The 12516-nt window shown below is 33.5% G+C and overlaps 1 protein-coding gene across 2 annotated transcripts; it reads left to right on the top strand.

The window, feature by feature from the left end:
* Positions 1–520: 520 nt before the first annotated feature.
* LOC118186197 (uncharacterized) lies at positions 521–11304 on the top strand. 2 transcript variants are annotated; one of them, XM_085808615.1, is made up of 3 exons: positions 521–710; positions 2932–3492; positions 6053–6177. In XM_085808615.1, exons 1-3 carry the CDS (start codon positions 644–646, stop codon positions 6160–6162), a joined length of 738 nt encoding a protein of 245 aa, XP_085664741.1. In that variant the 5' UTR covers positions 521–643; the 3' UTR covers positions 6163–6177. The 2 variants fall into 2 exon arrangements, with proteins under 2 accessions (XP_085664741.1, XP_035212159.1); XM_035356268.2 differs by lacking the exon at positions 6053–6177 and adding an exon at positions 11039–11304 and having other exon boundaries at positions 532–710.
* The last annotated feature ends 1212 nt before the right edge of the window (positions 11305–12516 follow it).

Raw genomic sequence — 12516 nt, 5'->3', positions numbered from 1 at the left:
TTCATTATTAATTTCTTACGTGTGTTTTTTATGACTCACTCTCAGAACATCAATGTTTACCTTAAATCTAATCAGGGACAATGCATTCTGTTCATTTCAGAAATTTAAACACAACTTTTCCATGGCACTACTATGACTCTTATTTCAAACAAAATTTCATGAACATATGACCCAAATTATGCAAATATAAATGAATGAATTATGCAAATGAAAAATGAAAGGAATGGAAAGAGTTATTGAAAAGTTTATGAAATATCTAACTGAAAAACAGCTTTAACACAGGCGGTTTATTCATGAGGAAATAATGAACTTTCGAGCTCTAAGATTCGAAAATACAATACTTAAATACGAATTTCCCAGGTTAGAATGTAAAAATCAACTGTACAGATTTTAATGCAACACTCTTGTTTTATTCTAGCTTTTAACATTTTTCTGTTTTTATTAAAATACACATAGAAATCTATAGTACACCAAGAAATTTTCGAGGTTAAAATTTTTCTGTAACCGTAAGCTCTCGAGGAATAAGTTCGTTCTTTAAAAAAATGCTGATTCAATATAGTAGTCAGTTCATGTGTGCTAGGCATTCATTCGTGAATTAGAGGCCCTAATAACGAAGAAGGAAGGAGTTTTCTGTGAAAACGACATGAAATATTCGTTGTTATTAGTTTCGCTTCTTTACGGTGCTAGCGTCTTCCCTGCCGCTGTAACAGGTAATTTTGAATTTAAAGTCCCCAAATAGTACTTCCTTTTTCTTGCCTGTTTCATTAAGAATTCATCGAATGATAATGAAATCTCTAAATACTCTTTATATTGAGTCTTTTATTGCATTTGTTTCTAGTTAAATGATGTGTCTAATGAAACTGCAACTCCTATTTAGATTTTCAAGAAATACGTAAAAAAAAGTCTTATTAGAGGGAAACCTTAAATGTGATTTATATCGCTTTCATATTCTCCTCCGTGTAAAGAAATTACGTGAAAGTCTGTTATACTGTTTAAAATTTCTGTATACCTTACGCATCCAATTTGTAACACACAGCTCTAATTCTTTTGTTAAACTTGTAACGGACATTCTCTTTAGCCAATGTTCCTCTTAATTATTTCATTTCGATGATATGAAAAATGAAATAATTAAGAGGATTATGGAGGTAATTGTGATTTTATTCGAAAGTATTTTATAAACAAAACGCTTTGTTTCTTGGACAGGGAGCAACCAGATTTTAATTGAATTAAATGTTTCAACGAGTAATTAAGCTATTGCAATGAGACATTGTTTGGAATCTTATATGAGCACATGAATGTACGTACGCTTACAAATCAAATGGAGTTTTCTTTCATTTTCTTTTATATTTTCATACCAGTAAAATTATGCTATTTCTTTTCTATGGAAGAGCGTTGAAAGCATAAAAATGGATGTAACCATAAATATTTTATGTACTATTTTCGGTCATTTTTCTTTAAGTTCCATTTTAAATATATTTTGCATTTTAATGTGCTTTCTTGTACCTTAATATGAATTTTTGTATTTTAATAAACACTTTGAATCTGTATTATACCTTGACTAAATTAAGTTTTCCAGTAGTAGCTTAATAAACATTACTGTTGTGAATTTGTCTTACCGGCAGTGGCGTCGCTAGAGATGATGAAAGCAGTGCAGATACGCACTCAGATTTTAAACAGGGAATGATTTTTAGAATTTACATAAATAATGAGCAGTAAAATTTTAGAATGGCAAAACATTAAGAATTTAAAGAAAACACTAGGTAGAAATTAGGCACAGTAAAACTTTTAGAATTTTAGAGAGAAGGGCAGTAGAATTTAGGACCGGAAAAATTGTACCGGGCAGCAAAAAACCACCACCTGTGCTGTGCTCACTAGTGAAAAATGAAAGCTTTAGTTTCTATAAGATAATTGCTAAAAATTCTAAGCTCAGGATTGTTCTTATCTAAATACTTAAAGAAGCGTTGAATCTAAATCCATATCAAAGATTTAAAACGTCACGCGTTAAGTTTATACCCCAAATATTTTAGAATTTCTCATACACGACAGCGGTGTGGAAAAACTGTGCTTAGTGAAACTTGAGGGCATTTGATGAGAGAAAGACTAGTATAAATTTTTGTTTCTACTGGAAATAAAAAGCTTCTAATTAACCCCTGACACGGAGAGCAGTTAACCTTTTAGCGAGTCTTAAAGCTACGAACAGTGATACCAACAGTTGGACCATTTGCAAATTTAGTTTTTTAAAACTGCACATAAAATTTTAATTTCAACTTTGAAATCTTAACGTTGTAGAATTTCGGTAAAAGAATTTTCCATGAAAATTGAACTTAAGCCTGCTTTTAAGAGCGAGCATCTTTTGTATTCTTGCTTTAAGCTATTTACAGATAAAACATAAAGCGACAGAAAAAAAAATTAAAAGTAGCTGACTATTAAACTATTTTAGATTAGTGAAAGGAAATAATTCTTTGGTGTCCATATTGTGCGATGTTTTCCTCGCTAAAAATTCGTTGGTCAAAATTAAATATAATTAATATGTAACGTATATTTAACGAAGCAATCTTGGATCTTTTCCAAATTTCTTATTTTGAGATCATTATTGCCAAAGTACTTGAAGACTATCAGCCCAAGGGACCATTATGAAGGACTGTTTAAGGAAAACTGGCTTGCATTTACGCTACACCCAAGCAGACAGCCAGTTCGCCAGGGTTCGAACGCAGGTCAAACTAGGTATGTTTAGAAGTTCTGAAACCTGGAAGATCAAAAATGCGTTTTCTTTCATAAGTAGCCCTAATACTCTTTAGGAATAATAAAATAATTCAATAGTTTTCTTGCTTCTCAAACGGTTAATTACTCATATTAGGTTTGTTAAAGCATACTTTAATCCATATTTTCTAGTGAAATGGAATACTGACTTTCTAATTCGATTCATTTCAGAGTTTCCTCTAGTTACAGTCGATGGAAATCTGACTGAAGATGCTACAGAAGGCATTCGAAATCCACAGTCATCAGATTTGGACTCTGAATATACTAAGAATGGCAGCCTTACAAAGATATCAGAATCTTCTAACAGTTCAATATGGGAATCTGATAGTAATCCCATATTTAAAGCGATAAGAGATTTCTGGCTCCAAGTTAAGCCTTTGGGACCTGAAACTGGAAAGTTGTTAGATGAAAATACTGAGAATGCCATGAAAATGATAGAACAGAGTTTAATAGAGGCTACAACTATGTTTTTAAAAACGACAGAGGATTCCGATTTCGCAACTTTAACAACAGATTTTGACAGTCCTACAGTTCTAAAAGTCGAAAGCAATACGCCAACTCAGCCCATTCAAGAAAGAGTTGGTTTCAACATTTTAAGCTCGCAGAACAAGCATCAGCCTGTACTGATGGTAGCTAACTCCACTAGTGCATGCAGCAGCTGTTACGAAAGCCTACACTCATGTGTCCAAAAGTGCTTCACCGAAAATAATTGCAATGATATTCAACGCAATGGTAAGTTTTATTCACATTGTATCGAAAGTATGTCTGTGATCCGAGAATAGTTATTGCCGTGCAACACAAAGGTATTTAAACAGTAGCCATAATACTTAGATGTAAATTGTACTACTTCATTACTCTTTCACTCAGCAAATCTTTTACTGAATGTTCCATTATTAAGAGAATTGAATAATAAGTTTTAACTAGAACTTTCTTAATCCACTTTGGAATTGGCATTTTCTTTGTGGGTTTAAATCCAATATGGCTGTGGCAGTTATTTGTACGCTGTAGCTTAGCTTTAAGTTAATTCCTAATATCTGCAGAGACATTACTAATAAAACGCAGAGACTGAACATTTACTTCACTTATATTTGCAAAAAGGAAAATTCCCCCTTTAAAAAAATAAATAAAAAGGTTTTACTGTAAATCCCGAGAATTTTCTTTAAACTAAAGGAATTTGTTTTTTCCCAGAAATTTTCCTGATAATATCTAAAAGCTAACATTCTCATTTGATTGCACTTTTAATGTTTGGCATTCGAAAAGGCCGTTTCTTTGGGAAACTTCTTACATGCTGCCATACTGACTTTTAACCTTTTTCAATTTAGTTTTCCTAGTTTGCGTTTCGGCCAATTCTTACCTGAATTTGGCTTGAGTGGATTTACTCGCATTGCCTATACATAAAATTTCTTCGTCTATACTTTATAAATTATGAATGTAATTTCTCAACTTTATGGATAACACGAAATCTTTATTAAACTTTTGCATTGTCTTTTTAACCACTTATTCCATTATGTGACTCAGCTTTAGGCGCAACCAACGCTGTTTTCAAACTAACGGTGACTCTGAAGTTCACAAAATTACGTTGATTACCCCTATTTATGTTTTCAAAGTCTGTTTTTCACCATATAAAGTTAAAATCTTCTTCGGTTAAAAAAAGCAAATTAGCATCAGGTATTAGGATAAGTTAAATCTTAAGGTATGTTAATTCTATTTTTTACTCCTTTAGCATTTATCTCATTTAGCGTGGCCTTCTGTAGCCTATGAGAATTTAATGTAGTTGAGTAATATTCAATAACCATAGGCAATTTCTTTTTTCGGCTTTATTGACTTACTGAAAGTAAATTAGATTTCAAGGCCTCATTTTGGAGAATTTGATTTCCTTTTCAAATTGTAACCTTCCTAGACGATGCATACCAGTTTTCTGCAGAAAAATACTGTGTGCGCCAACTTGATACTTCCAGAAAATATTCTGTCGTCATCAGTTCATAAATTATAAATTTTAATGCTACTTTTTCACGAAGTAACACTGCATTAGAGTCACACTTCTCTAAATGAAAAAAAAAATCGAATGCTTTCAGATTTTATGAAGAAATCGGCGAAATTAGTGTTAGTATTAGTTTTATACATGTGTTATGGTTTCAGAATATGTGCGATTTTTAAAGGATACCAAGTTTGCAAGGTGTTTTGTGTGCAAAGAACCGTAATGATAGAAAGTGCGTGGAGTTTGAAAAATATTAGCGACTTTTTAACCTTGATACTGATAATGGAGCAGTCATCCCCTGGGTTGAATTAGCATGTCGGCCATAAAACTCCATCATTAGAACTGTTTTACGAACTTCAGCTGCATTATATGCTTCTTGAGTCAGTTCTTTAATGACAACACAATTCTGACATATCTTCTAAGTGGCGAATCACTCACCCGCGTAATTCATCAAGGTTCATGAACTGAAAAAAGGAACATGTCTTGTTAGTGCTATAAATTGCTTACTAAATAAAATTTGTGACTTATTTCTGCTATGTGCGGAGACCAGGATGCATGTATTTTTGTGAGTAATAAGACCAATTCTGGTGCTGAATGAATTTATCTTGCTAAAAGAGACGTAGGAATAAGGAACCTGATAAATATATATATATAATTCGGAGAATTGGGGGTGGGGTTATAATGCGGGAATATGATAGACTGGCTGCATGGGCGTTTCCGTGGTTTACCCCATGTGTAACGTGTATACGAACCAGTTTCCCTTGGAAAGTCCTCCACGAAGGCATCTCTTCCCTTAGGCAGATAGCCCTAGTGTGCTTTGACGTATTCACAATACACACCACCCATAACTCCTCCTAAAATATGACTCATCTGCTTTATTGGATTTAAGATTTCTTCCCCTCTTCTAAATTTTATACATTCTCCACCGCTAACTTTCGTGAGCCTCCAATATATGCTTATCTTTTATTTTGTACTGTACATGCATTATTTCTTTAGTTCATGTTAAATATTTTTCAGTTTTTAAATAGAATAAAGCTAATACTGGTGAATCTTTGGATTATGGTAACTTGGCGATTTTTGGCGAAAATTTGGTGACCAACCCTGCTACAGCAACCTGCTTGTTTTTTTAACGACTTTATCCATGTACACTGCTAAAGTTCTTGCTAGTAACCTTTATCGCCTTACCAAAATGTCGCCAAACTACCTTTTACTATATTCCAAAGATTAGCCCTAATACTTTATTTACGACTATATGTAGAGTATCTATAGGAGATTACTAATGTTTACAGTAAATACTATCCCCGACTCCTGTAGGCTCAGCTGAACACGTCGATGTTTTTTTCTGGCCGTACGTTGGAGCACTATTCCTATCAATACCATTGATTTCCTTGGCACTAATCTACTTGAAATCGAGGATATTTTAAAAATTTACTGTAAAGGTTAGTAATTTGTTATAGTTTACGTATTTTTTGTAAATATTTGTTCCAGTCAACATAATGTATATCGTTTCCTGTAAGTTAAAATAATTGGTAACTGTAGTGTTTAAATGGTTACCAAGTATCACGAAATAAAGTAGTCGCATGATGTTAGAAGTTGCAAGAAAATTATTCAGCATGGAATATTTACACAGAATGATTCGTCCTTTAAGGTTTAAAGATTTTCTGCTTCATTGCCATTATATTTTGAGTAAATGTGTTTATTTGTTATAGATGTTCAAGCCACATCAGGCCTAAACTGATTTCGTAACTCTTGTTTTGAATGATTCTGTTCTCTTGGATATTCATTGAAAAAGGAACCAATGAGTGCAGAACATCACATAAAAGTAGACTATTCCTGTTTCGCAAGCACTCACCAGTGGCTGAGCGGCAGAATAGCTCTGGTAATTTAATCTGGGTTTGAACTGTGGCGAACAGGCTAGCTAGCTGCATGATTGTTTTCGCGGTTTTCTCAATGTCCAACATGGATCAGAAATTTTCCCTTAAGAATGCCTCCATGACGGCTTTCCTCCCCGTACGCACATCGCATTCGATTTGCTTTGCCTTAATTAACTTAATCTGTTTTTCAAACTTACAATTCCGTTTTACACAGAAATCAATTTCAAGCTTATCTTTCCTTAAAGTTCTGCTTTATCGGAACTTAATAATTCGGCTCAAAATTTGGTCAAATTGTTTTGTTATATTCGCCCAAAAATTTGAATGATAAGTGTGTGTGTTGTGTTCCTGATAAAATTGGGCTTTCTGCTTTTTTCGATAGCTTTGTGTGTAAAATATATAAAACTAGACTACACTGACTATGTGATTAAACTAGAATTGCAAGTATGGTTTTTCACTTATTGGGATACACACTTATCAACGTACACTAAGCCCGTTAGTGTAAAAATTTCGAAGTTAATGGAGTATTTAACAAAACTCTTTAATTTAAATGGTCATCTAGTAGTAAATTCTTAGTAAGAGACAGAGTGTGGAATTTTAGCTTTTTAAATGTAACATTACTATGAATTTCTCCTTGCCTTTCATGAAACGTTTCTTGTCAAAGCTAGTAGTTATCTTTCATCTCTTCCGTAATTATTCAAATCAGTTGAGTTTGAAGGACTGAAAAATTGCTTTTCTGCATTCGCTCACATGCTTCACCATATCTTCCGACCGCCGAATTCGTTCATTTACTTCACATTTCCTCTCGTTTTCTACTAACAAAGCAATATTACTGAAAGGGAGAAATTCTGCTACGGATCTCGCTGTTTGTCAAAAATAAGGTTTTATTTTCAGTCGGCTATATCCAGAAAATTTCTACAACTTGGCAAGTTTTTGAGTTAAAAACCAAAAATAACATTCCGAAGAAAACTGTTTTAATGCAAAAGGCTTCTTCGCTAGAAAATGAATTGTTTCAACTCACTTCTGGTTTATGCAGCTGGCGCAGCAACGGTCCACCGATTAAATCATTGAACACCGGTAGTTCCGACTTGGATTCGATTAAATGTGAATGGGCTGGCTGCTTAGACGTTTTCGTGCTTTTCCCCATGTGTAAGGAATTAGATCAGCCAATTTTTATGTCCTCCATGAAGGCATTCCTCAGCTTAGGTAGATAGACGTAGTATGCTTTGCAATTATCAACTAAACCATAAACTTCATGAAAAGCCCACCATAGGGCGAGCAGCGAAGTAACTGAATAATGGCATTTGCACCTGGGTTTGTTTGCAGACGAGAGGGTTGGTATGAATCATGGATAAGAGCAGTTTTCTGTAGCAAAGCCCTCCAGAAAGGCAGGTAACCCTTGCGTACTTTGTCATAATCAAATCAATTCACTCTAGGCACATGATGCATTTCATTCAGTTTAACAGGGAAGTTGCAACGCACTAATATTTGTCGAATGTGATCTTGATCTATTCCAGAATTGGATAAAGTACTTAAGTGGCATAAATGCTACTACACTGGTTTTGAAACTGTAAACATGCAATGCAAATTAGCAATTTTCGTAATCGTAATTTAATTTGAGAGGTTGAAAACCGCCAGGGATGCAGATGGCAATGTGCAAATATCTACCAACCAATTTTTGGGATGTCCTTAAGGTGTCCTACATCTGCGATGTTTGATTTGATTGTGAAAGCATCTGCAATCTCTTAAGTTTGTGAGAAGGTAAGTGATGGTCACTTATCTTGATGCAAGTTTTGTTCGCTTGCTTTTAGGTTTAAACATCAATTTATTAATCACCCTAATGGGACGTCATTATATAATTTAAGAAAATTAAATAGTGTTTTAATCTTTGTGGATAATGCTTATTTTCTTTCATACATAAACATATTTGCTACCTGCATGTGCAATGTGGTGTTAATCAAAGCTTATTCATTTTTGTTTGTTTTCCGGTGGCGTGCTTAACTTTTGGAAGCTAGTGCATATTTTATCAACGTCTATTTCAAATGAGTAGAAAAGGGATTAACTTTCTGGCAAGCGATATTCTTTAATGTGTTTAAATTAAGTTTAACAGAAATAAGTTTTTTACATTCAAATTTCTTTTAATTTTGTAATGAAAAAGGAAATTTTTAACCTACGCGAAAATGGCATAAATCCATAAGTAATAGATTTAGTGGCAAGAGACATGGGATGTTTATTTAAGCATGTAGAAAATAATTTTCATTAAATTTTGCACCAAATATCTTTACAGGAATAAATATTTCAGCTACAATCTATCTTCGTTATAATAACGCAGGAAATCCAATATTCGGATCTTCAAATAATCTTGATAGGCTGTAGATCCACTATAGACCCAATTTATCTAATTAGCTCTACCGTTATTGTTTGTGAAGGTAAGAAAAATTACCGTTTGTTACGAGAAGATATCGTGCCTGAGAAGATTTTGAACTTCGAAATTGTTTCTTACTCGATTATGTCTATAATTCACTGGCTGCAAATATGAGTATACTAAAGTTCAGCTTTTTTTTTTGCATGAACCTAATAAAAAAATCCAAGTTCAGAATTTCTTCCACGCATGGTGATGAAGTAACTCATCTTTAACTTCATATTTTCCGTTTTTAAATTCTTTCCATGCCCAGGTAATTTTTTAAGCCATTGTATACGCCAGCTTGACATTTCCAGCGAGAAAACGATTTCCTCATCAGCTCATTATGACTGTAGTAAAATGTTTTGAAATATAAATATCTGTTAATCAAGAGTTAAAAATACACCAATGTAAAATCTGAAATTGGGCCCCCAAAAAAAGCTTTATTCACAACCTACGCCAAAATAATGTGCTTTTTTGACTATTTTCAGATCTATTAGGTTGTTTATCTCAATAAACAAAGAAATGACACTTCAAAACAGTTTATTAACATTACTTTAAAAATAAGAATGTGTTAAATAAAAACACATCTGATATGGCGCATGTATCTTTTTTTGCAGAAAATTATTTCGAGCGTGTTGTGTAACAGAAAAAAATCCCTATATTGTAATTTGAGCGTAGAATCGGTAGTTTTGATTATGGGGAGGAGTTGTTGTGTGTAGGAATGAAACCCCATCCCCAGAGCTGGCAACTCATAAAGTCCATATGTTTGAAGCGGGTAGTATGGGGGAGATTAGCTGCCTTCATAGTGACTAGAATCATTGTCTATACAGTCAACCGTTCCAACTCGGCAAGGATTGTAAGGGTAATATCAACTGTCTCGGGCTGCGTCATCGCTACATATTGAATAAATTAAAATATTGGACTTTTGGGATTTCAGCCTCCCAGGACGCCTGTGTTAGTACAGAAACTGTATATGGACTACTCGTCTAGGTATCTCTGGAGCACAGTAGAAATGGAGTTTTTGTTATTGCATATAATTCTAAAAATGTTAATATATTGGCAATATATTGGCATCGAAACGAGATAAGACGGGTATTTTTACTTTGACACCATAATTTTCTTATCATTTTTGTGGATTCCCTTGTTTTAATTTTGCTGGAGCTTTCAGACATCTGTTAAATGAATAACCAAAACTGCAATGTAAAAACAGAAATCCTTGGAAAAACATGTATGGCATATAATTACTGCTTCGGAGGTGAACCTATTTTTCAATGAAAATTTGATGCACCCGTTAGCTCAGCCTATGGTGAATGGGAACTAGCTCCCTATTGAAAACTGCTTTAATTAAATCCATAATTGATTTTCATAAAGCAAATCTTTCGTGCCTAATAGTGATAGAATTTAATATTATATGACGCTGTCGCCCCTTGAAATGTAGGTCGGAAAAGAATGTGCAGGTTCAGGAAATGTTCACTGGAAGTCCTCATAATTCGGATATCTATAGAAATTAGTTTAACTCTATGCAGTCCGAGCTATTTTGAAAGAAAGAGCTGATTTTTTGTCCACGGAGATGCTGCTGCTTGGGATGGGGACTGCTCCGATCTTTTCAGCAGTATCCCGTACCCAAATGAAGACGCGTTTCATGTCGGGGAGTGTCTTAACATTGGCAAAGTTGGAAGGAATGAATGAGCCAAGTTCTTGCAAACGTTACGTTAAGTAATTGCAGAGACCTGTCGCAAAATTCCCAAATTGTTTGCGAAAACTGATAGTCTTAATGGATAACTGTGGTACTTAATGCAAAATTTTACGATGTATAACAATTCTATTAAGTAAGAAACAAAATGCTTTTTCTATTAGAGTTAAGAGTTTAAAACATAGTAAACGTTTTTCAATAGGGAATTAATTTCTGCCGACCTTGTAGTAATTAATCCATGTTAAATAAATGCTACTATTTAGTTTTCTATAACTAAGAGGAGATGAATATTTAATTATTGGTATCCAGCTAATAAATTGATTTACTTGCAGCAAAAAAATGTCCTTCTCCAGCAACCAGGTTATGTAATCCTTTTACACAGTGGAGTCCGGTTGATGAATGTAAAGATCACGAAGACTGCAGAAGTCCTCTCCTTTGTTGCAGTGATGGATGTATAAACAAATGTGTACCTGGTGTCTGGCGCTCCTAAGCTCATTTCTTCATTGTTATGAAGTTCTTGTTTTTACTTTGTATTTTAAATTTTTAGCCTTTATTTGTTTGACTTGAAATTTTGAAGCAATATATGCCTTAAACGTCATCCTTCTCAGCTGCTAAACTTATTTCACAGTTGTAATCCAACAGTTTTGAAAATAGTCGCTCTACTTGAGATTCAGAAAGAAGTAGTCTGCGTGGCAGAGCTGGTAGTCAATAAACCTCACTGCTGCACAAAAATAAACTTTTAAAAATATACTTAAATTCTGTGAAATTCAAATTTTTGAAAGTATAAATTAATGTGTTAATAATTGGCAAGTATTTTAATCATAATAAGTATTTTAATCATAAATAAACAACGAGTACGTCTGATGCACTCAAAACCAAATTTTGCCGAAATACGCATTAATTAGCAATCACTTAACAACGTAAAAATGTTAAATGAATTTGACTTCTGAAAACTAGTTTTCTGCACAGAATTCAAAGCTGCCGGACTATAATTTGCACTTTTTAATTTTGCATTCTAATAGAAAATTATACTAGTCAGGTGCAAATTATCTGCAACATCCACTAAGAAATTTAACTTTTCATTCCAGCTATGACTGAAATTCGCTTTTGTTGCAAACTATTGAGCGGCGAACGAGATCTAACACTGGCTGGAATGCAAAAAACCATTTCCACATTTCAAATTATTACCACTATTTCTAATTTTGAGCTAGAATTGAGTAGAAAATGACAGAAAAATCTAACTGCCTGGACACCATTCACTGCCATAACTTGTGGCGTTTCAATTCACTTGATTAAATTCTGCTTCATAAACATTTACAGAAATTAATGTTAACATACCAGTAACGGGAAAGTTTCAAAAGCTAATGATCCTTTGTCTGCTGCTTTACTTTGATGTGCATATGATTTAATTTTAAATGTAGAAGGTAAATTTTCTGCACAAACATTAACCCTTAAATGCACGATTTTTTTATTTTTAAAGTAGAATATACATCCGAGTTGATATCGAATAAAATGGAAATACAAAATGCAAACTTAAGTTTTTATTCCAATTTTTGAAAAATATTCACTTTTACAAATTAACTTTTACAAAACATATCCTAGGCAAATGTGTAATAACAATTTTATCTAATAACACACCTTATAAACTTGTTCAAATTTGAATACATCAAAATAACAAACACAAAATCAAAAATTCGTTCTACACCCTACACATCAACTCGCAATAATGAATAATAAAAAGTAGTCTCACCACACTGGTGAAACTTTCAAAACTATATACGTGAACAGTATGTATCCAATTGGTTGCACT

Source organism: Stegodyphus dumicola, chromosome X1, assembly GCF_044657685.1.
Source record: "Stegodyphus dumicola isolate Sdum_Otavi_A_Nest chromosome X1, ASM4465768v1".
Lineage (NCBI taxonomy): Eukaryota > Metazoa > Arthropoda > Arachnida > Araneae > Eresidae > Stegodyphus > Stegodyphus dumicola.
This window is presented reverse-complemented; position numbering and strand designations above follow the sequence as displayed.